The sequence below is a fragment of the Diabrotica undecimpunctata genome, chromosome 3, assembly GCF_040954645.1.
Source record: "Diabrotica undecimpunctata isolate CICGRU chromosome 3, icDiaUnde3, whole genome shotgun sequence".
Lineage (NCBI taxonomy): Eukaryota > Metazoa > Arthropoda > Insecta > Coleoptera > Chrysomelidae > Diabrotica > Diabrotica undecimpunctata.
This window is the reverse complement of record NC_092805.1, coordinates 150513716-150540499: the sequence shown is the minus strand read 5'-3', so window position 1 is coordinate 150540499 and position 26784 is coordinate 150513716. Positions and strand designations below refer to the sequence as shown.

The window sequence follows — 26784 nt, the reverse complement described above, 5'->3', positions numbered from 1 at the left end:
AAAAAAACATTTCACTGGTCATTAGGCACATATAAAAAACATTAAATATATTATAAGGATAACCTATTATGTTGTGTAAATAAGAGGTACTTAAATTAATTTGTCTGGCATAGAAATATTATTTAGCCATAAATTGGAGAGATATCCAAATCAACATGATATTTACTGTTTAGAATTTATTTTATTACTTTTCTAATATATCAAAAATTTGCAAATAACCTCAATTACTACGCACTATCGTATTTTTCGGACTAGAAGACGAACCCTTTTTACATAGAAAAATAGACTCCAATTTTTTATGCATCTTATGATACAAGTTTTTTAATAAATCGTCTCTAAATTTTAGGTACGTTTTACAATCAGAAAAATATGGTACAGCACTTATGTAGCTATGACGCAAGTTATCACAAGACAAGTGGAGGAATCATTGATTTACTTACACTCTTGGTGAATGATTGTTGATGGCTGGTATTAGGCTTAGCCAGTAATCGCGTGCCCTTTGTTACGATTCATTTGAATTACTTTCCTAAATCCTTAAAATGTTTATTTTAAAATTAGAAAAAGTGAGCATAAAAAATTGGACTTTCACGTATGGTATACACAGAAAGTCCTTTTGGTCCATTACCAACAGAAAAACTCGTTTAAGAATCGATAAAATAAGACTAACAATTGAAATTGCTAAACCAGGATAACAAAATATTCCGCTTACAGTCAGAAAAATGACCAAAACTAGAAGTAAAAGTAAAAAATTGGATAACAAACAATCAAAGCATAGAATTATCTGTTTGCACAAAAATGATCACAATTGGTACTTTAGATTTATAAAAATACACGAGGTGTGTTTGTATACAAAAGGAATTCAATAGATGTGCAAAATTAGTGAGAAGGAAATATACTTAATTATTTGACTTTTGGTGTTTTTTTAATAAATTGTATTGTAGGTTCAAAAGATAGCAAATCAACAAGTCACGAAAAAACTCACGACACTATAGTTTTAGCTTCCTGAGTGGATGGAACAAAACTTCCGCGCATGGTATTCTTCAAGAGAAACACATTTCCAAAAGATGAAATTCATATTGCTATAATTATTTATGTTCAAGAAAAAGACTTGTTCTTTTTTATGTAGACATGACTCTGTCTGTTTTTTAATGTGTTTCCATTAAGTTGTCGTTCCACTGTTTTCGTGGTTTTACTACTGATCGTCTTCCTATTGGGGAACCGTCTCTTGCCGTCTTTAGTACTCTATTTGTTGTCATTCGGCTTGTATGATCGTTCCCTTCTACTCTTCCATCAAATCAGTTAGAATGTGGAAACTACCGTGGAATCACGCTGCTGAATGCAGCATACAAAATAATGTCCAATGTCATTTATGAAAGACTTAGACCACACGCTGAAAAAATAGTTGGCAAATACCAAAGTGGCTTCTGTAAACAGAAGTCAACAATAGACCAGATATTTAATCTGCGACAGATCCTCGAAAAAACAAGTGAATATAACATCGACACCCATCATCTCTTCATAGACTTTGAAAGCGCATATGACAATATAAACCGAGAATTCTTAATAAAAGCAATGAAAGAATTTAATATACCAATACAACTAATAGAACTGATAAAAGAATCTCTAAAAGTAGAAAGTAGAATCCGGATACAAAATGAATTAACAGAAACAATAGATGTGAAAAGGGACTACGCCAGGGAGACGCTCTATCATGCATCTTGTTCAACATCGTGCTCGAGAAAATACTGAGGGACACAACAGTCAATACACGAGGAACAATCATTAATAAAAGCGTGCAAATACTAGCATTTGCAGATGATGTTGACATAATCGCAAGATCAAGAAGAGAAATGATAGAGGCATACAACCAAATAGAACGAGCTGCACAAAATAGTGGTCTTAAAATCAATCAGACCAAAACAAAATATATGCAGGTAAGAAAAAACGCAGAAATAAGGCAGCCACAAAATATAACAATAGGAGAATACAACATAGAGGAGGTAAAAAACTTTATATACTTGGAGGAAGTGAAGAGGCGAATATTTATTGCAAATAAATGTTACCATGGCTTAATTAGACACCTAAGATCAGAGAACGTCGCAAGAAAGACAAAATGCCAAATATATAAAACCCTAATAAGACCAGTACTCACATATGGCTCAGAAACCTGGACAATTACTAAAAGAGAGGAAACGTTGTTAGCCACCTTCGAAAGAAAAATCTTGCGACACATATATAAGGGCACAAAAGAAAACGGAATATGGCGAAGACGATACAACTCTGAACTATACAAAATATACCAGGATCCGGATATTATAACATTCATCAAAATAGGACGGCTGCGTTGGATAGGACATGTAGAAAGAATGGAAGAAGGCGAAATACCAAACAAAATATTCAAACAGATGCCAGTAGGAAAAAGAACAAGAGGAAGACCGAAACTGAGATACTTAGAACAAATAGAAAATGATATAACAACCTTAAAAATAAAAAACTGGAGAAAAAAAGCACGAAACAGATCGGAATGGAGAAGAATCCTAGAACAGGCCAAGACCCAAAAAGGGTTGTCGAGCCAGTGATGATGATGATGAAATTTGCTGTTATAACAATGCATTGATAGTACCTGAATATTGCTGGTACGAGTAATGTTAACAACAAATCAAAATTATGATCCCTAAGTAATCATTTTATAAATTTGAAGCGCGTCTTATTGTCCCGTACATCTTATTGTCCAAAATATACGGTAGGTTATAATTTTTTGTAGAGATTTTAAACACTAAAATTGTTGTTGATCAATATCTCTCTGCAATTTTGTGTGTGTGTGTGTGTGTTTAACCTTCCTATAATATTAATTATTATCAATATGTACTTACCATAAACACCAGAAACAGTTTCCTTAATGAAAGGTAATACAAAATTAACACAAGATTTACAAGAGAATGTTTCAAAATGTTCTGATGTTAAAGGCAAACGTTACATGAATTTATTTTTGCGAAATACACAAATAAGCCAGACAGAGAAATTTAAGTAGTGTGTTTAAATATAAAAAATATTTTAGACTTTTTATATAATAACTTTTTAAATATACAGTATTTTAAAAAGAAAAAACTTCATAATCATTGTTTTCTTTCAAGCTAAATAATTTGTTAAATACTGTAGGTTACAACTTTCAGTTACTTTGTTATTTAAATAAGCTTCAATACAAAACTATGTATTGAAAATAGGAAAAATTCAAAATATGTATATAATTCTTTTGAATATAATTGATAAAAAGGATTATGTAAACAATAAATAAATTAATGTATGCTAATAGTACTGTTGATAGTGTCCACGTTGGTTATTTGTAAAACGAGGCCTTTTCATCATGTGATGAACGCAAGCGCAGCCGCATTGTGGGAAAAGCAATAATTTAATAGTTTCGTACTGTCTTGATCAACAATGGCTTAATTTATAGATTTAACAACAGCCTATGACGCAGTAAGGCACAAAACATTTCTCCACAAATTATACGACACTCTCAATGACCACCATCTGGGTAAGATCGTATATTCCTTACTGCAAAACAGACGTTTTTTCGGTATACTGGAGGGTAAAGTAAGTAGGTGGAGAGTTCAAAAAAACGGCTTCCCACAGGGAAGTGTTTTAGCACTAATGCTCCTCAATATATACACAAACAACCAACCTACGCCTACCGAAACCAAGCTCTTCCTCTATGCTGACGATCTTGCAATATGTGCTTAAGGTAATAGTTTTGAAGAAGTGGAGGAGAAACTCGAAACTACCTTAAAAACAATGACAGAGTACTACCTGCAGACCCTAAGACCCAATCCCTCTAAATCCCTAGTCTGCGCTTTCCACCTTCGCGCAAAGGAAGCCAAGCGAAAACTCCAAATTGCGTGGAGTATACATTAGAACACACAAACCAACATATATATCTTGAAGTAACTCTGGACCGGTCCCTCACCTACAGACAACATTGCATAAAAACGAGAGGGAAAGTAACAACTAGGAACAGCATACTCAGAAAGCTAACGGGAAGTAAATGGGGTGCACGTCCTGTCGTTTTAAGAACAACGGCACAGGCACTGTGTTTATTAACTGCTGAATATGCGTGCCCCGTTTGTGGCAGATCGGCCCACATCAAACAAGTTGATACTGCACTAAATGAGACATGCAGGATAGTAACGGGGTGCATGAAACCAACGCCACTCTCAAATATTAATATAAAGCAGCGGGTTTTGCAGAACCTTCAACAGGCAGAGGTGTTGCAGAGCACATAGAGAAAATTAAACAGGTCGCGGACGAGCGGCATGCTCTATACAAAGCTCGAACACCACGATAGCGGCCAAAATCCAGAAAAAGCTTCCTTGGAACAGTGCAGGATGAACCACCTAAGTATTTTCCTCTTCCCCAGGTTGAATGGATCGGCCAGTTCCTAGACTAAAACGTTGAAAACTATGAATAGGATAAGAGCCTGGATAAACATAAAGTAAAGTAAAGTATCTCCATAATTCGATACCTACATAATTAGAAAAAAATCATTGATAGTGCTTCATTTGTTTATATTTCCATTGAAGTCGCCAATTGTACGCGATTAAAAGGATAGCTTAAATGTCATGGATGTCCACAAAAAGGAAAAAAAGTGGGCTGATTGAGAGGTTAGACACTGCTACTTGTTTATTACAAAAATAATATAATTTTTTTTTATTCTAGTTAATGATGTCAATCGATTTTCATAACTTAACAAAATAGACCATTTAATATTTTAATGTTAAAAATGACAAATGCATAATACTGAATAGTTTTTAATACAAATAAAATATCGTAGATAGCAGCAAGAGACTATTTATAAGGAAATAAAAGCTTTGTAAAATTTATAAAATAATAACGACACCGCTTCATTAATCATTTTTTTACATATATATTATTAATCGATTTAAAAAAATTATTTGCTTCGTATTTTTTTTTTTTTTTTTTTCAAAAAATATACTTTCTTTAGTATTTTTTATCTTAATTATGTGTTCACAGGTACTTTAATATGCTCTATTACAACATTACGGAACAAATAGCGCGGATACTGACACTTGCGCACAAAAAAATGATAAAAGGTATATACATGACATACACAAATTATTTTTATATTACAAGCTCTTGTCTAAATACAAGCTCTTGTCTCTATACAATGGAATACGTACATGATAAAAGCGAGAATACTAGCTACGAGAATAGATTGATATAAAACTAGCCTTTGGTAGATGGCGCTACTTGATACCGAATTGGTTTCGGTATTGACATTTGCCATTCATGAGATAACGTCTGTCAAAATTTTAAGTTTTAAAAACAATTAGTTTGGTTTTTACAGCCGTCAAAAGCAAGCAAATTTTGTGTTTTCGGAGAAATGGAAAAAGTTGAGTATTGTTCGGTGATTAAGATCCTCCACAAAAAGGGTAAAACGAATGTGCAAATCAAAGCCGACCGGGATGAAATTTATGGTGAGGTTGCACCTTCGTTAGCAACAGTAAAATTTTGGAAAGCTGAATTTATTCGTGGTCGTATTAGTGTTTTTAATGATGAGCGTCCCGGGAGGCCAAATGAAGTCATCACGCCGGAAATGATCAACAAAGTCCATGACATGATTATGGCAGATCGTCGAATTAAGCTCCACGAGTTAATAAAGGTCGTAAACATTTCCTACGAACGCGTACACAACATCATTCACCATCATTTGGACATGAAAAAGCTATCCGCACGATGGGTGCCGCGTTTGCTGGCAATCGATCAAATGCAAAAACGTGTGACCACTTCGGAGACGCTTTTGGCGATGATACAGTCGAAACAGTAGCGCAAACGCAGCAAAGGGCTGCCGAAGAAGGCAAAGAGTGCACATTCGGCCGGCAAAGTCATGGCGACTGTTTTCTGGGATGCGAAAGGATCTCCACGTCGCTTACTTGGAAAAAGGAAAAACTATCAATGGTGAGTACTACCTAGCATATACTATACCCCAGATCTTGCCGCCAGTTTCCAAACCTAAAAAATTGGCACGGAGGACGCCGTTTTGCAACAAATGATGAAGTCCTCGCTGAAACTTCAGCCTATGTTAAAGAGCTCGAGCAAAAGTACTATTTGGATGGGATAAAAAAATTGGAACATCGTCTTACTAAGTGTATCTAGCTAAAAGGGGACTATGTTGAGAAATAAATCGATTTAATTCCAAAAAACTTGTTTTTTTTTATCAAAAGCTAGTTTTATATCAATCCACCCTCGAATATTGGTTTTTGTTTAAGAGTGTAGGCACAAAATTTCAGGCCAATGCTTTTTAAATGCATTCATTTTTTTAGAATTCTGAGAAAACTAATAAGTATTTTTGAAAAATTTAAACGGAGAATGAAAGATTACATTATTACCGAGGACAAAAAGTCCCTAAAAACTTCTATAATGTTTATTTTAGTAAGTTACATGGGTGAAAAAAAAAGAGAAAATTAAGTGTGATTTTTAATTTCAAATATCTCATTCAAAAGAAACTTTTTGTTTATTCTAAGGGACTTTCGGCCCTCGGTAATAATGTAGTCTTTCATTCTGCGTCTAAATTTTTCAAAAATATTTATTAGTTTTCTCAGAATTCGAAAAAAATGAATTCATTTAAAAAGCATTGGCCCGAAATTTTGCGCCAACGCTCTTAATGTATTCCAAAATTTCAAATTTTGACAACTTTTTGAGAACGTGTTTGATTACAAATTATTTTCGTGTTGTTTAAATTTTGAATTCACTTTCATGCCTTGCAATTTTAATTGTTTTCAAAAGAGTTTGTTGTTACTGTTAAAATATTGACTATCTGTTAAAATTTACGGTTAAAATATTGATTGATAAAATATCAACTAAACAAAATTTAAATATTAGCTGCATATGTTATTTACAGGAAGTTAAGATTGGTACAATGTAAACTGTCAATTGTATTCACTTCTGGAACAAAATAACGTTAGTCTTAACTGTATACTCAACTGGTGCGTTTCATTTATAACCACTAACCACTACCATTAGCTTTCTCGTAGTAAGTAAATATTTATAAACCAATAACGTGATACGTTTAAGGAATATTGTTTATTCTTTAAATTGACACCACATTTTTTGAGTGTGACTATCCAACGAAATCGTATGAAATGCTGTGACAAGTACAGAAATATTCGAAAGATTTACACAATTTGGTGGAATATATTGTCAACAGCTTTTATTTTTAAAATATTTCTGGAGAACCATTAAATTCTCTAGCATAACAACTTGTGATGCATTTCTGTGAAAAAATTGAATTGGAACTGAGAAATGGAGGACTCATATTTTTCCTGACTGTGTTCAAGGGGCAACGCTATTAAGTTAATGTTTGGTCTTGGCAATTCTTCATTCACCAATTATTGGTTTAAGAGAGTAACTGCTGCACTAAAAATATTACCTCAGGTCAAAATATTTTAAGGAGCCCTGTATATTTATACTATAAAGCGAATTTTTCAACAGGACTTAAATTACATTACGAACTAAAGGTTAACGGACAACTTTTACAATATAAAACCATACTAATACAATACAAAATCATTCATACTTTTTCTATAATTTAACAAACTATTTAGCTTAAACGAATATTAAATAGAAAAAAATAAATTATGGCAAGAGAGTAAATTTTTTATGCCAACTATGTCTTCTGAACATAAAGACAAATTTTTGGTCATTGTCAGTAAAACTTTTGACCTAGGTATAGCCAATTTACATTATTAAATATTAACATGGAATGTCATAAATCATTTGTTCACAATCCAAAATACTTACAAGCTAACACTATACCCGTAAAGCTGTAAACTTGGTATCATATTCGCAGAATATTCCTCAAACGTTCTGTATGAGTTTCTCGTTCTGTCCATTAGCAGACAGGACAATATCTTTTTTCGCAACTCTACTTCCGTTGCTGGGAGTCGCTGATTTTCGAGGACTCTTTTTCTGTGACAAAATATATATTCCTGTACTTGTTTGAAAATAGGAAGTGATCTCGCTAAGCTTCTTTCTATGAGTTTCTGGTACGAATATGTAGGTGTAAACTGAAGCAAACAAAGCCACCACAGCGAAGAACCACTGTACGCCAGCGAAACCGTGGAAAACATCTACCAATCCCCAGAAACTTTGAATGGCAGCAAACATCAATAAGTTACCGATACTGTATGCGATGCTATTAGCAACTCCTCTAATTTCCAGTGGGAACAATTCAGCCATCATTGTCCAAGGAATTGGAAGGAAGCCAATCATGGATGCAACGACGAAGAGAAGAAGGGAAGCTATCGGCAGCCAGGTTGCATGTAAAGAACCTAAAATTAAATAGAGATATTATATATAAATTATTGCTGAAAATTGAAAAGTAAATTAAATTTTTACAATAAATAATAGCGTAAACTTTTCCAATTGTGATGGTGTAAACGAAAAACTGGCCTGAAGAGTATTCATCGGGGCCTTTAGCCAGTAGCTTTCGACCGGTTATTGCCAATATTTTTACTGTTAACGGTTTTATTTTATTGGTATTGCAACAATTTTAATATAATTCGGTCATTTTGTTTACCTACTTTTTTGTAACTTCTTGTATTGATATATTGTGACTGTAGCGCAGTGATGGGTGAACAGTGTAGTGTCTGGGAGGCCAGGAGACTGAGATTCCGAAAGCCCTGAAGAAGACGTCAGAGAGGATGTCAAAAGCTCAGCGCAGTGATAATCGATGCTAATATAAATGGATATACATTTTACAGTGCCATGAAAGTGATTCTATCACACTTAGCTTGCTGACTGATCGGGCGGTAGTTTTTTACATTAGACCAGATTATCACCAGATTTATGTATTGGGATGACAATATGGTTTGTCTGCAAACTCGTTGAATAGTGAATAATTAAAGAGCAAACAAATGGATTTACTTAAAGTATAAACATACTTAATGAGAAAATGAAAGGGGTTTCATCTGGGCCGAAACTCAAAGTGTCTTTTAAACTTAAGTTCGCTAAAAATGCCACAGCGAGAGTTATGTTATGTATAAACCGGAATGTTGGTAACAGCAAGATATAACAGCAAGGGCTAGGACTAGAAAGCTCACTGTCATTTAGCTCTACTTCACCTTCCAGTGATAACTATTGTTTGATATAAACTAACAATTGTTTGGAATGTTACAGTCCATGGTGACCGCTATAGAGCCATGATTACTGTCTTTTTCATTCCCCAATTGAACAATCATGATGTACAGGAGCTGTCGTTTCAATAAGATGACGCAACATGTCACACAGCTCGTGTCACAATTGATTTATTGAAGGAAATGTTTGATAACCGCATAGTTTCACGTTTTGGACCGTGAATTGGCCTCCACTGCACATTGTATTTAACACTGCTAGAACATTTTATCTGGGGATATGTAAAGGTGCTAGTATACGCCGATAAGCATAAAACGATTGACCACTTGGAGGGCAATATTCGCCGTATTATTGCCACAAATATTGTAAAAAGTGATCGAAAATTGAACCTCCAGATTAGACTACGTCAGTGCGAGCCGTGACAGTCATATGCCAGAATTCATTATTAAATTATAATGCTTGTTTGGGAAAGTATGTAGTATTTGTTTTCATATTTTACGTTTAATATTTTTCTTTTACTGTACTATAATGTGATCTTATTAAATGGTCTATCTTCTTCAAGTGCCATCTCTGCGGCGGAGGTCGGCAATCATCATAGCTATTCGGCTAAATGTCTTCGACTAAAACAAAGCTTTTAAGTTTGGAAGAAAACATATCGGTGATAAAAGCATCTGAAAAAAATAATTATAGTGTTCGATTTTTAGCCGAAAAGTTTCAAATAGGAATAACTCAAGTTAGTGACATTTTAAAGAAAAAGGTCGATTTAAAAGAGGTTGTACAGTAAAAGTGGAAATGTTCAACAAGAGAATTAAAACTAAAGGTGTTGCAATCGACGCTATAGTGTACGATTGGTTTTGTAAAGTGAGAAGTAAAAATATTCCACTATCTGGACCGATAATAAAAGAAAGAGCGTTAGAGGCAGAGAAAGAACTCAATTTGAATTTTAAGGCTTCCAATGGTTGGCTTGACAAACCATTAAATCTAGAGCAATTTCTGGAAAAGCTGCAAATGTTAACCTTGACGACGTTTCAGAGTGGCAGAGAAAACTGCCAGGCTATTTACCTGTAGATATTTATAACGCTGACGAGACTGGTCTGTATTATCCATCCTTACCAAGTAATGAAAAATGCACTTGGCCTAAATCTTCTAAGCAAAGGCTGAATGTATTATTGAGTGCAAATTTAAATGGGTGCAAAATAAAACCTTTGGTAATTTTTTGTCAACCTATTGCGAAAGTCATGGAGTTGAACATTTTTTGAACTACCTAGACATTAGTGCAGACCTATTGACGGAAAATCCTGAAGTAAACTTAGCTAATTGTGTTGGTGATTTTAAAGAAAACGAAGAGGTGTTCAATTTTTCTGACAATGGAGTGACGATAAACTAGAACTTACCACAACTGTAAGTAATTTAAATGATGCTTACCTAAAACTAAGGGACTTAAAATTATTTTTTATATATAAAGGTGATGCAAGAGTAAGTAAAAAAATATTTGATGTAATTCTAAATGTTGAGTTAGAAATTGTGAAAAATAATGTTCAAGACAAAAAACAAACCAAAATTGATAATTTTTTTAAGAAGTAATACCTACCTTTTTTACATTAGTATTTTATTCGTTTTATTTGTGTATATGCTTATGCAAATATGTACGAAAATGTATAATTAAAGATAGCCATGACATTCTACGCCTCCCTATGCTTCTCTTTCCTTGGATCTTTCCCTGCATAATCAGTTGGAGCAAGGTGTATTTCTCTCCACGTGCAATATGTCCGAGATATTCTAATTTTATGGTCTCTAAATGGTCTATATTCTAACTTATTTGCTTTAAAATATATTGTTTTCTGTTCATTCAGTAAAATCCCATTGTTAAACTGGTAAGCACATTTAGTCTGTTTTTAAGTTCAAAGAATTTGACTTCTTTTGTTATTTTTGGAAAGTATCATATTACTGTGACCATTAAGGTAGATTGTCGCCACTTAAAGGCGTCCTACAATAGAGTTGATTTATGGGATGCACTTGCCCGACGAACCGTCGACCACCCCTTACAAGTTGTAGGTGCAGATTTTTTATCCTTACAAATTCGAAAACTTATCGGTTAAGTCCTCTTTTGAGCCTCGGCGCCGGGCGTCGCTTAACGTCGTGGCGTGGTACCGTTGTACTTGTACTATCTGCTACAATAATGAATACACCAATATTTCAAAAGGTATGCCTATTCTTTGTATAGAAACAGTAATGAGTAAAGCCAGTTAATTCTCGTAATTTGTTCACAATTAATAGTTGCTATTTTTCACTAATTTGTTTACAGTCAAAATAATGCATTTTTTCTTCGAATATTATTCTAATTTCATTTAACCAGCGACCTCGTAAGTTTTACACAAAACAAAGCTAAACGATTACCTTTCATGCCCTTTCATTACCAAAAGAATAAAGTCAATTTTATGTCAATATTGCTGAATATATAACATAAATACCTGCGGCAGGAGATGACGCAGGTATATAAGTCTTTAGGTATATTCGATTCTATTGATATATTTCATCGAAATATTTAAAGTTATTTATATTACTGGCTACATATTATGATTTCACACCACCCTCATTATTGTACTTATATATAATATATCATATAATACTTTACCTTCTTTAATTAAGTAAGTGAACAATCCTGACAATCCGGTGCAAAAAGCCATACCGAAACCGCTTGTTATTAGCAGGGACCGTCTATTAAATGTCTTCAGGAAGTAAGAGTTGGATAGTGCCATGACCATTCTTATCAAGCACAACATAACGGATGCAAGGTAGGGATTAATGGTACTGCCCACCTCCTAAAAAACATTTGGTAGTAAAATAGTAATAAATATTTTCTACTATCTAATGGAAATAATCCGCAATGGTGGGTTACATTATCAACAATGTATTTAAAAATATGTATATTCAGGTAATTTTATCTTTTCTGAATATCAACAAACAAAATATCGGAAAATTGTATTATAAAATATTTTTAATTTTAATATAGTGGTATAACTACAATCACAATTTAATCAATAAATAGGTTTTTTTGAAACATATCTTCTTAATGCTTATAGGTATTTAGAAAACTTTGTGCAACTTATATCTTTGACATCAATTTGGCGGGAATTTTCAGTTTTAAGGTTAAAAGATTCTATAGTTTCAGATATAGACATATTTAACAAATATACTGGTTGCTGCAATGCATTACCATTCCCCCAGCGCGACAGAGAAAACTGACTCAAAGTAGTCCCTGCATATTTTTCTAATGGGTCGGGTTTATCGACCACGTGACCTTACCATTGGTAATATAGATTACATGGTCAAAAAACCGGCCCATTAGAAACAGATGCAGGAACTGGTTTGCGTCAGTGTTCCCTGTAGCACTAGGGGAACTACGCTGTATTGCAACGCTCAGTCTATTTGAATTACCTATATGTCTATGGTTTCAGAGATGTATATGTTGTAGTTGACTATGACTGTATCAATTATATTAAAAGTAATTTAAAAAGTGTATTATTTATGCTTAAAATGGAAAATGTCAACTACGGGTACAGTGTTAACTATTAGTGCATTTACCTAAATAGGTATTATTATGATATTAATAAAATTAGGATTATGGGGAAATTTGTCAACCAAATTATAATGATTTATAAGTTTACATAAAGTAAATAGTAAAAGTAAATCCAAATATAATTTAAAATTGCTGTTGAATTTGATGATTATTTGTCAATATGCAAGTTTGCCGATGATCTGAGATATTTGGATCATTGTTTATGGAGAGTAATGCAGTTGAAATGTTTGCAGGATAGTTTTTATAATATGTTTTAGACTAACAGAGAATTATCCATACAAAGGAGATAAAGATCTGGTGGAATAAGTTGTACTTATTACTTTCCTTTATTGTGGTACTCGCATACTTCTAATTTACGGAATTATAGAGGAGAAATTTACGTAGTTTTACGTATCTAAATTATTTAAACAAATAAGTTAAATGATGTAAAAGAAATATGCTAGTAGTATGCTTATTTGCAATAAAAATAAAATTATAGTCAAAGATACATAAAAAAAACATTATCAGTTACTTACGTTAAAGAAATTGACGGAATAAAAAAGAGTAATATAAATTCCGGCAAATTGTTGAAAGAAAAATAGTCCGGTTAAAATTAGCAATGGCTTATATCCAGTGGGTTTAAAGAACTCCTTAACTTTGCTCATCGCTCCAGAATCTCCTATTCTTGCCTGTTCTTCAAGCTTAGCTTGATGTTCTTTTTGAAGAGCATGCAACTGAAGTTCAGCTAACGATTCGTGCTAAAAAAATAAAAAAGTTTGTATTAGATAACAATATAATTGAGTAATATACATTTAAATGACAAACAAAAACCTGATGAAACGCCTTATAAGGTGTCTCATAAATGTTAATAGGAAAAAATGGATGAGAATATATTGAGTCTGAAATAAAAAAAAAATACATTATTAACTTAAATAGCGGCTCATATCTAAATAGTATTACTGTAGTGGTAACTAGGCCATGAGTACTTAGGACATGTCATGAGAGGACAAAGATACTTAAGAATGATGGAGCGAATGAAGACGAATAAGTAGTAACTAACAGGTCCCGTAGAACTATCTATAACTTGGTTACACACTCTTATAATACTGGTATTTTAAAAGGAAAGTAAATATAAGTTAGAAAACTGTAGACCCTTTAGCCTGTTATCAGTTCAATATAAGCTGTTTGTGAAGGTTACAAAATCCACAAGGAAAATAATTCCTGCAGCTGGCTGTATACCACGTATCACAAAAAAGAGGTTAAATCTTTGTAAATGGGTATATTTTATAAAAAAACCTTAAAAGGGCTACATCAAAAACATGGACGTTTTCGGAACAACAGTTCCATCATCAGGTTAAAAATACCTAAAATAAGTATAAACCATTTAATTAAAGCAAACGTGGTTTAAAATTTTGACTAAGGTTAAAAAAGCAAAATGGTTATACTTACAGGTTACCATGCCTGAGCCACCAAAATATTGGGGTAAAAACCCTTTAAAATATATAAAGTTACCAAAGAATGTACATAATGTTATTATTATTATTTGATGTTTAATATTTTAATTAAATTTTACTTCAGGTAACATACACCCATGCTTTAAGTGAGTTCCAGCGTTCAATTTTAAATTAATTCCATATGTTATATCTTTAATTCCTTCAGCCGGAAGATTTCTAACCCTTTTCTCAATTTATTCGTGTTTTTGATGCAGCCCTTTTTGTCATCGAATGTCATAGTCTGTGGACTAGTACGCATTTCGATGCGAATCGCCCCGCCTTGAATTATCCCATTGGCTCTTGACCTGGAAATCCCTATTTATCGCTCGAACAGCGCATATAAATATTGGCGATTTTAAGGTCAGCCAGGTCAGTTCCTCACGGGCCCTCTGAGAGCTTAGTGCTCTCGGGGCTCTGCTTCCTGCATTTATTTTCCATACTCTGTGGCTGAGAATTGTTTCAACTTAACTTGGTATTTTTATTTCGACGAAGAAATTGTCATGTAAGAAATATCTTGCATTTTTCAAGGCAAGACACCGAAGATAAATATTTTCCAAGTCCATAACCCGAAAATGGACTTAAGTAGAGGAGCTCTCGACAATATATTCGAAGCCCTCTACAGAGCACCCGGGGATATCAGAAGGTGGTTAGACCCTTATTTGTTCCCCCGAGGTGACATTTTAAGGGTTTTTTATAAAATATACCCATGTACAAAGATTTAACCTCTTTTTTTTTTTAATAAAAACACTTATCCAAAAATCAAACGAATATAGTATAACACTCTGGGTAGCTATGGTAGATTACCAGAAGTCATTTGACTCCATAGAAATTTGGGCATTCTTCAATGTCCAAAAACTAAATATCTAAGAAACGAACCTAAAGATATAACTATGAATAATAATAATAATATAGAAAAGGTTGAGTCGTATACATACTTAGGACAAAAGATTGTACTGTCAAAGTTTAAACTAAAGACTGATTTAAATACAAAATATTAAATACAAAATGGGCAGCATTTGGAAGATTGCAAACAGTTTTTAATCAATCTTACCAAATACTTAAAAATTTTAGAAAAGTATGTATTGTCGGTGCCGGTTAAAAGTCAATGTTTTTTTCCATATTATGGAAAAAAACATTGGCTTTTAACAGCAACGTAGTTCACAAATTTTAAGTGACTTAAAGAGTTATGGAATGGAGAATGTTTAACACTAAGGTCAGCAATCGCATATCCAATGAAGAAATAAGAAGACGATCAAAAGTAACAGATATAACCAAAATATTGCTACGTTTAGATGGAAATGGGAAGGACAGATACGAAGAATGAAAGATAATCGTTGGACGAAGCGAGCAACCAGATGGACTGATGACATCAATCGAACGGCTGGTCACAAATGGACGCAAAAAACAACGAATAGAAATGAATGGAGAGGCCTGAGGGAGGCTTATATCCGAGGATGAATGGAATATCTTTTAATAATGATGACATTTTTACCTATCTACCTTATTTATGAAATCACCAACAATGCCACTTTTCAAGCCTACTGCCTGTCTGTTAGTTTAAATGAATCATATCAGTCAAAGCAAGGGCTGACATTAGGAGGTATAGCTTATCTTGTCTATTGCCTTATGACTAGACTTCGGCAAATATGCATATTGCATATTTTGCATATTGTGCATATTTTATGCAAATATTTCATATTTTGGCATATTTGTATAAAAGTTTGCATAAAGTGCATAAAAGTTCAGATTTTTATACTGTATTTGAAAATTTTTAAACATACCAATTTATTTCAATTCTTGTATAAAATTTTGTAGTCATTTTAATCAAGAAATGATCTAAGTACGTAATCTCTACAGGTACAAAACATTTACAATTTCAAAGAAGATCAATTTAAGTAGCCCTCAACATTCTTCGAAAGTCTCGGTCACTGAGGCATTCAGTTATTGGATAATCGCTAAGGGTTCGCTCATTTGCATTTTATGATCTAATCCCCAAATCTATCTACAATTTATGTATCTTAACAGCAGGTAAACGGCTAATAGTTTTGTTCCTAATTTAGGGATTTTCCAAAATCTCCCAGTTTATTGAATTAGGTACCTAAACATTTCTAATTTGATGCTCAGATTTGTAAATCATTTTTGTTTTGATATTCAAAGCGTAAACACTCGTTGTGCGTAACAAAAAGGAAGATTGTGATTTTATAATGCCTAAAACAACCAGTGCTTCAACTTGGATTAAACCTTATAAAGAGCTGTCTATGGATATGGGAAAAATCTACTGTTCAGTCTGTGGCAAAATTGTAAGTATCTAATATTTTCTATTAAATATCTAATATTTCATACATACAGGGTGTTTCCAAATGACACTTACAACGTTTGACTGTAGATACTTCTCGAAAAATTGAACAAAACGATATAGTTAATGAGGGGTCAAACTTATTTACTTTTCGAGATACAGGGTGTTAAAATTAAAAAAAATTAAATTCTTTTAGTTAATAACAACAATAACTTTAAAACCAATAAACGTATTTACTTGAAATTTAGTACTCGTAGGTTGTTTTTAAATGAAAAATAGCTTCCTTTAGTGAGAAAAAATTGTCCATGGTACAATACAATGGTGTGTATTTAGAAAAATTTTTCACCTTTACTTTTTTTTATGAAGTCAGCTATTCTAAAACACAATTATTTTTATTGTAATTGAATTAACAAAAAAAAAACTTTTGTTGAATTTTAAAATAAGTTATATGATGTACTAATGGTTAGTAACAAAAACTAATTTGTGGATTAATACTGCATTTAAAACACTTAGCGAGTGTTTTTTTTTCCAAACCAGTTATTTGATTAACCAAAAACACCTTGTATATTTTTATATTTTAAAGGTTGGGTTAAAATAAAGGTTTTTATTTTTATTTATAGATAGCATGTGAGAAGAAATTTCAGATAGACCAACATGTGAGAACTGCTTCACACATTGCAAAAAAGGAAAAATAAGAGGAAAACATCAAACTTCAATGGCTAAATGTTTCCAATCTACTTCAAAAAAATTAGATGAGCAAGAAACTTTTAATGAAGACTTGTGTCGCGCATTAGTGTCTGCAAACATACCGCTTCCAAAATTAGCAAATGTAAATTTTAGTTCGTTTCTAAAAAAATATTGCAAACTTAATGTTCCAAGTGATCGGTCTCTAAGAAGAAATAATGTGAACGGGCTATACTCGTCGGTGTTAATTAATATTAAGGAAGACATTGCAGATAATTATTTTTACATATCTGTAGACGAAACCACTGATTCCTCAGGAAAGTATATTGTCCATTTATTGATTGGTGTTCTTAAAGAAGATACCTTACCAAAATCTCATCTTATTTCATGCCAGCAACTTGAGAAAACAAATGCTTAACAATTTCACGTTTTATACAAGAAACATTAGCAACTTTTTTTCTTCCGACAACTATTCCTTCTAATAAATTACTGCTTATTTTATCGGATGCTGCTCCTTATATGGTGAAAGCAGGACAAAATTTAAAAATATTTTTCCCAGATTTAATACATGTTACTTGTGTAGCGCATGGATTAAACAGAGTTGCAGAGGAAATACGAAAAAAGTTTCCTCTTGTAAATACCATGATATCCAGTGTCAAAAAAGTATTTCTTAAATCTCCTATAAGAATTCAACTTTATAAAGAAATGCTACCTAACATTCCTCTTCCACCACAACCTATTTTAACGAGATGGGGAACATGGTTAGAAGCAGCTAATTTTTATGCAGATCATTTTGTTAAAATAAAGAACATAATTGATACGTTAACAGATGAAAGTTCCCAATCTCTTTTGGATTCTAAACAAACTTTTCAGAGTAACTTGCTTCAACAAGAACTTTCATTTATAAAATCAAATTTTAGTTTTGTTCAAAAAACAATTACTCAGTTAGAATCACCAAAACTGTCATTGTTCGAAAGTACAGCATTAATAAAAGAATTTGCGTCATGTTGTCGGAACGTTAGAGGTAATATTGGAAAAGATATTTTTAAAAAATTTGAAGCTACTATGGAAAAAAATAAAGGTTACCATATTCTTTCTGAAGTAGTCAGTGTTCTAGCTGGAAATATTTCGGAAACAATTAATTTAGAACCAAATGTTTTGGTTAGTTTGAAAAATGCTCCCGTTATATCAGTTGATGTTGAACGAAGTTTTTCCATATATAAATATATGTACTCAGACAGAAGCCACAAGTTTTTGTTAGAAAATTTTGAACACCACTTGGTCATTTATTGTTACCATAATTCTAAATAAGTTTATTCATACTTAAAAATGATGTAGTTACTTAAAATAAATGTAAATCTTAATGAATAGTAGGAAATATTTAGTTATGTACACTTTTTTTTTTTTAAATAAAATTGTTACTATTTTACGATTTTTTTATTTATTTGTATGCATATTTTGTAAAATATTTGCATATTTTCGGGTAAACACGTGCATATTTATGCGCATATTTTCTACATTTTTATTTGCATATTTGCCGAAGTCTACTTATGACTCTTGTGAGCATTTGCCAGTACTTTCATTTAACCTTAATAGCACATCAAATATAAATATATAATAATTTGAGACAGTAATAATTTGAGACAGACAATGTAATTTTTTCTGTTGTACTATGGAAACTAGAAAAAATGAAGGTACTACTAATATACCCAAATCCAACACAACTGCTTCTATGCGAATGTATTCCACAATTTAGGTGGGCGGAGGCCTATTATCCTATTAACCCGGAGGTGCTATTATCATTAAGAATATAAAATCATACGAAAACGGCTTTTTATGATTCATAGTTTAATTTGATATGAGGTAAGTTCGTTTTTCTTTTCTTTTGCACGTTTTCCTCTCTTTTCATTGACTAGGACTTTAATTATTCGTTATAAAAAACCAAGTACAACCACTTATTTTAAGCTCTTTTCTATGGTTTTACATTATACGTGTTAAACACATCGTTTGATATCAATCTGGGATCAATTTTTACTTCACAGTAGCATAAATAGTTCCTTGCCTAGATAACCGATGGTCATTCATTACAGTGTATTACAATTAATTAGTTCTATCTAGAATAAAACCATAAATAAGTGGCGAATCATATTGTTTAAATAGAGGCCAACTCCCCCCTTTATCGCCGACAGCAGCTGTAATACCACTCAATCAAAAGAAGCAGATTGATTAAAAAATATGCAGGAGTCCCCACGAAGTTTTCTAAAAGCAGCCGCTCATACAATCATTTACACAGTTATGTAGTAGCAGTGTCACTACTTATCTAGCAGTGGAACCCAGGATTTTAATGGTGTAGCTATTCCGATCTCACCAAAATTTCAAAAATTAGTCCTCGAATTATAATCTGTACGATAATTTCCTTCAAATTTAAGGTGGAACCGAAGAATTTGACTTAACGCAAAAATCACATGCAAAAGGCAACAACACGCAAAAGATGAGTTAATGGATATACCTACTTGAAAAATTCGGCATACTAGGCGGAGCCCACCTCAGCCTGGTTAAGAGCGAAAAGCGAGATACACTTAGGAAAAAATAAACTGACATACTCAGTCCACTGATACCTGATACAACGGTCTAGTATATTAGTAACTAGTTTTGCTACATTGCATTGGTTAAATATTGAGGGACTGGAAGTGGCTGGAAATTACTATGCAACCAAGCATACCTGCTCATAACCAATATTTAAACAAAAAATGATTAAAAAAATTTATTTTCGTAATATACATGCAGTATATTACCAAAATAAAATTACATTAATTAAAACAGTTTATTTTTTAAATTTTTTAGTCGTTTGTAGATTATATACTTACAGATTACAAATAGAAAGCTATTAATGAAAATTAATGAATATTCTCTCCCATTATTGATAATTATCCTTCTTTTTTCAATGAAAGGAGTCTATAAAAATAAGTTTATTTGAGCTATTAATACTGAGAGATAGGAATTTTGTGTTATACATTTCCGATAATGAATCTGTCAAAATATTCCCAAGTTGAGCGAACGGACTATATCTATTTGTTGAAATAAGAAAATAGAGTTGCATAATCAAAAGGGAAAAGAATTAATAATTTAAAATAAAAAATATTGAGGTCTGTCTGATAGTACAACTCACCCGGTTTTCTGGTTGTGGCTGATATTTGTTTAACCAATTCAAACTTCTAGCTGCTTCTTCGATTTTTCCTTTTGAGACTAACCATGCAGGGCTTTCGGGAATAAGGAAAAGAAATAGGATTGGAATTATAGCGTAGATATTGCAGAGCCATGCTACGGTTCTCCAGTGTAAAAACCAACCTTTTAAGAAGCATATTAACATACCTAAAAGAAATATATATTATTACAAGGTTATAAGAAGACATAGAAGATATATGTATTCAAATAGAACTTAGGTAAATCTAAGTAACACATAAAGCTTAATTACACTTTGTCGCGTTTTGGTAACGTATTTTTTTTCGGTTCTTTACTGTTAATGTATAGGAGTTTTATTTTCTGTTCAAGAGAGTAACAATAAAAAACTGAGCAGTTGTTATTAAAGCAGGTTTTGTTTCCTGTACTATAATATTCAAACCATGATTCCAACCATTTCTCTTTACAATATATCCAAACCGGCGGAACATCACAAGGGATCGGAATATACTCCGGTGGGCGTTGCGGATAGTAAAAGGAGAATACTCAACTCAACAGGCTGTAAATGTTCTAGACAGGACCATGATAACACTCAACTAAACATGGTGTAAGTGTTATAAATGAAAACAGAAACCGGTGCCCTCGGCTTCAAGTCGAGCTCACCACGCTGTATACAAATTATACAAAGTACTAAACTGATAGCTCAGTTCAATGTGTTAAGACTATGAAGCCCGGTTTGGATTAAAAATAAGATGGTTCCGGATAAACACGTTGTGGGACTAAAGTTCATTCGTTTAGCAAATTCCCATCTGTCAACACAAGCACGTGTTGATATACGCAGTCTCATTCGTCAAGAGGCTATTAAATATAATTTATTGCCTTAAGCCAGATAGATTCTTATGTTACAGATCCAAACTTGCCAGCATGTTTAAATTCTGTGTTATATTTATGTTATAGTTATTGTTAAGTTATTAACTGGTCGTGTTATTTTTTAGAGTTTAGTTTAATTGTGATTTAATGATTAAATTTCAAGAAATTCTTACACTAATAGTTTCAAAAGTAAATATTTTTAAAAATCATATGATACACATCAGTACGACCCTGTTTGGCTTTCACGTGCTTCTATCGACAATTGGGAATTTGTAAAATGAATATGGTTTAGATTAGAATACCGACAATACAAGTTTAATATCAGTGAGTCGATGTGTACCTACTCAACTCAGCACGTTTAAAGCATATATGATCATAAATCCGTAAACTCATTTTTCGAAACCAAATTCAGATTTCTGCTTTAATCTGTGCCTTCTAAGAATTGCAAGGCAAAACAGACGTTGATAAAGATGTTATTAGAGACACGGGGAATCTAAAATTGCATTCCACAAGATATCTCCTCAATTAAGCAAAAATCCTTAGCGAATTGGTTTCTAGTACTCATAAAGAGTATCTTCTTTGGGTGCCGTGTCCGCATTCAGACGTTATCCGTTATCATGTTTACAATTTCCTGAAACCTTTCTCTGTCGGCTGCTGCGCGAAATAATTCTTCTACTGTGGAACCACACCATTGTCTAATATTACGTAGCCATGAAAGTTTGTTTCGACCAATCCATCTCTTTCCTTCCACTTTTCCTTGTATTATAAGGCGAAGTAGATGGTATTTAGGTCCTCTAATTATATGCCCGAAGTATTCTGTTCTTCTCCTCTTTAAGGTGTTTATGAGCAGACGTTCTGAATTGATCATTTGAAGAACATCTTCATTGGAAGTGTGCGAAACCCACGATATCTTTAGGATTCGTCTATAGCACCACAATTCAAATGCTTCTAACTTGTTTAGAATTGTGGTTTTTAACCTCCATGTCTCACAACCATACAATAGGATGGACCACACATAACATTTCAGGACCTTCTTACGAATATTCATCGATAGGTTTCTGTTGCATAAAACTGGTTTCCAGGTCATAAAAGCCTTACGTGATATTTCAATCCTGGTTATTATCTCTTCATCTAAGTCACAATTTACATTTAACCACCTGCCAAGGTATTTGAAATGATTTACCCTTTCGATCTCCTCTCCATTAAGAGAAATCAGACCTTGATCTATATTGACCTTTCCAACTGCCATCCACTTTGTCTTTGAAATGTTGATTTTTAGGCCTCTCCGATTACTTGCTTCACTGACTAGATTTAGTAATGTTTGGAGATCTTGCAAATTTTCTGCAAGAATGGCTGTATCGTCAGCGTATCTAATATTGTTGATTACTTCTCCACCTAGTCTTACTCCCTCTTGTCTATCATCCAAAGCCTCCCTAAAGATTTCTTCAGAGTACAGATTAAAAAGAGTAGGTGACAAAACACAACCCTGCCGTACTCCACGTTTGATGGATATTTTTTCAGTCGGACTGTCTTCAATTTGGATATAGGCTACTTGATTGTAATATAAGTATTTCAGCAGTCTTATGTCCTAATGGTCAAGTCTTGCTGCCCGTAGGCAATCGAAAAGTGTATCGTGTTGTACTCTGTCGAACGCCTTCTCGAAGTCGATGAAACAAACATAAACAAACATAAAGAGTATACCGAAATAAAAGGAAAAAGACAGTTAAGATTTGATTTCACGTATAGAGAGTCTGTATATCCGCTTATACGTATTTCACCTTAAAAGGGATCCTCAGAACGGCTATTCACAGACGCTCTGAACGTGAAAATAAATCGTTCCTGTCTTGAGAAGCAAGACATTGCGACTACCAATACAAGAGTACCTTCTATCGATATTTGCAGACAGTTTATTCTTTAAGATTGTGGTAGTGAGAAAAAGAGTAAGATCTTGTATCTTTGCAAGACTTTATAAGAATAATACCAGGATACGTTTAAAAGGACAGTCATTTTTAGTAAGTAGACCAAAGTGTTTTTGCACATAATTGCTTATGTACACTTGGCCCTTCGGAATCGCCGTTAAAATTAAGGTTTCGTATAAAAGTGTAACTCATTATACACATCCAGTCTGAAAAACACTAGAGCATCGTATTTTGATAATGAGCAAAAAATCTAAATAGCTTCGTCAATTATATAGCCTCTAAAGAAAATTCTCTACACGATGAAAATTAAAAAAGTGATATAGAAATATTTTGGATTATCATACTTACCCAAAGAGGCAAATGATGGGGCTGTCACAACTAGTGATCCTCTCATATCTGCTCTAGCGATTTCGGTGATGTATACAGTTGCAGGAATACTGGCCCATGCTAAAAACAAAAAACACAATGAAGTGGATGACATTTTTTTAATTTATTAAAAATTCATTATTCACTATTCATTAGACTTTACTATTTTAGTTAAAACATCTTTCAGTTTGGTTTATTATAAAACAAAGTATTTATTTTTCTATCCATGCATTTCCATATATCTTTGTGATTTCGCTTATTTTATCTGTATTGTCTTTGGTACATGTCCATGTTCGATAGTGGAACATGGTAGTATGTACTTCAAAAGTATACATTTCTGTACTAGTATATATGGTTCAAAAATTATTCCCGACTAGTTTTAAACTAGTGTGGTTCCCCAAGAGTGGTTAGTGTCAACTTTTATAAATCTTCCAAAAAAACCCAATGCGAGAAAGTGCGAAGACTATAGAATTATAAGCCTTATGAGCCATTTACTTAAAACATTTCTAAAGGTCATCCACAAAAGAATATATACAAAATGTGAGGAACAACTAACAAAAACATAATTCGGATTTCGTGATGCTCTGGGAACACGGGAGGCCCTTTTTGCTGTACAGGTGCTATTTCAGAAATGCAGGGATATGAATTGTGACATATACGTATGCTTTATAGATTACCAGAAGGCATTTGACAGAGTAAAACATGACAAATTAATGACTCTAATGCAAGAAATTGGAATTGACAACAAAGATCCTAGAATTATCAGAAACATTTACTACAATCAAACGGCCAAAATCAAAATAGAAGACCAGTTAACTGATAAAATTGCAATAGAACGTGGAGTACGACAGGGCTGTATTTTGTCTCCATTGTTGTTCAATATTTATTCTGAATGGGTATTTAAGGAAGCTTTAGACGGTTGTGCGAAAGGAATACTAATAAACGGTGAATGGTTGAATAACATTAGATATGCAGATGACACTATAGTTTTTGCCAATAATCTGGATGACTTACAGATATTAACAAATCGCATAACAGATGTCAGCAACAGATACGGACTAGCTCTTAACATAAAGAAAACCAAATTTATGACAATTAGTAAAAAAACCAATACTAAACGCTCAACTTACAATCAACCAACAGAATATCGAAAGAGTCGAGCAATATACATATCTAGGCACCAATTTAAATAGCCAATGGGACCACTCAACAGAAATTAAACAGCGAATAATAAAAGCAAAAGCAGCATTCGTTAGAATGAGAACTATTTTCAACAGTCGAGACATATCATTAAAAACAAAATGCCGTCTATTGAACTGCTACATATTCACAGTTCTACTCTACGGAATGGAATCATGGACACTGACTGTTGCATCTATGAATCGGCTCGAAGCTTTCGAAATGTGGTGTTATAGGCGCATCTTACGTATATCCTGGGTTGACAGAGTTACTAATGTGGAAGTCCTGCGCAGAATGGGGAAAGAATGTGAAATTCTCATGACCGTCAAAACTAAAAAGTTGGAATATCTAGGACATGTAATGAGAAATCAAGAACGTTACGGCCTTCTCCAGCTGATTCTCCAAGGTAAAGTAAATGGTAAGAGAGGACCGGGAAGAAGACGCATTTTCTGGCTTCAAAATTTACGAAAGTGGTATAACACGACTACCACTGAACTGTTCCGCGCTGCAATAAACAAAGTAAAGATAGCCGTGATGATCGCCAACATCCGGAACGGATAGGCACTTTAAAAAGAAGAGTTTTAAACTAGTTGGGAACTAGTCTGTAACAAGATTGGAACTAGTTTGGAACATAACCTGACTATTTCAAAACTAGCCCAAACAGTTTGTAGCATTTGTAAATTCCTTGATATATATTGAAATCCCCTCGTGTATGTATTAAAACACCAAAGAATAATTTCCATGTATTTCTGTTTCCTATCATACAAGGTAAAATATTCAAAAAATATTTTCAATTCCTCTTAGCGTGGCCGAGTTAAAATAAACCATTTTAGAGTTTGTTTGTATTTCACAGATGCATTTTTCGTCGGTATTTCTTTCGATCGAAGCCACTTTTTAGATATTTTGCCCATTGCAAATAAACAGAAATATTCTCGTTTATATGTTTTGTTTATACTAAGTTGGGAACCGAATGATTTTTAAAAATTAACTCACTCTCGCTAAAGCCACTGTCAAATGCAGTTGGTGTCCGTGTTAGTCTCAATGTTCTTTAGATTCGTAAATGTTTTTCTTATTGTTTCTTTGTTATGGAAAATAAGAGTTTTTTGGCAGTTAGTAGTAGCAGTTCAATGTGTAGTTGCAGTTTAATTGAGATTTTGAAAGATAACCACGTTTTGCCATTGTGTTTAGTTCTACCTGTTCCAGTTTTTTAAGGAAAAAAGTTTTCAAAGTTTGTGTTCCAGTGCCCCAACTTCCAACCTCAATAATTCGCAGTGTGGTATGCAGTTTTTGTTCGTGTGGGAGAGTTTAAGCCCAGTCCTACCCCCAAAAATTCCAGTGAAGTCTAGTTTCCACCCCCAGCATTTTTGTGTAAAACCCCAATGAAATCCAGGTAACTTTTGTGTTTAAATTTTAAAGAAAAAATAAAATTTTTTATTAATATTTGCTTTCATTGTTTAAACAGATAACTTTTTATCTGTAATAATTTATTTCTGTTCTGTGAGACAACAATAAATGTTTAATTTTTTTTCTAAACCATTTCTAATTTATTTTCATTACAATTTTTCCCCAAAACAATTTGTTTCTCACATGTGTCGTTATAATTTGAGACCTCGAAGCGGCGTCCTTATTTTAAATAGCTACAGGTCCTTGCTGTTGTTTTATTTGTCCATTTGTTCCAAGAGATTCATGTAAGTACACCTTTGTTTTATTTTTGTAGTTGCCCCAATCCAACCCCCTTGCCATTCACTTATCCACGACCCAGCTACTCCAAATAAAACCTGAGTGCCGTTCGCATAAGTTTCGTATATTTTGCTTGTCCTATCTCCACCCCAATAGTTTCGGTTCCCAATTTTCAACCCCCTATAATGATACCCTATGTGGTAGGCAAAATATATTCGTTACACGTTCCGTTCCGTCACATTCCGTCACGTTAGTTCCAAACTTGTTCCAATCTAGTTCCAAACTAGTTCCCAACTAGTTCCCAATTAGTTCCCAAATAGTTCACAACTAGTTCCCAACTAGTTTCTAACTAATTCCAAACTATTTCCCAATGAGTTTTCGTTTAGTTCTAAATTAGTTACCAACTATTTT

At 33.2% G+C, this 26784-nt stretch overlaps 1 protein-coding gene across 1 annotated transcript in view; it reads right to left on the bottom strand.

The window, feature by feature from the left end:
• Window positions 1–4957: 4957 nt before the first annotated feature.
• The window catches only part of LOC140437562 (facilitated trehalose transporter Tret1-like), a 124151-nt gene continuing 102324 nt past the window's right edge, over window positions 4958–26784 (bottom strand). The window contains exons 7-11 of the mRNA XM_072527160.1: window positions 23497–23595; window positions 20349–20551; window positions 13243–13464; window positions 11783–11969; window positions 4958–8345 (exon numbers count right to left, since the gene is read on the bottom strand). Of these exons, the coding sequence (XP_072383261.1) occupies window positions 7873–8345; window positions 11783–11969; window positions 13243–13464; window positions 20349–20551; window positions 23497–23595 (1184 nt within the window). The 3' untranslated portion in view covers window positions 4958–7872. The remainder of the gene's footprint in view (window positions 8346–11782; window positions 11970–13242; window positions 13465–20348; window positions 20552–23496; window positions 23596–26784) is intronic.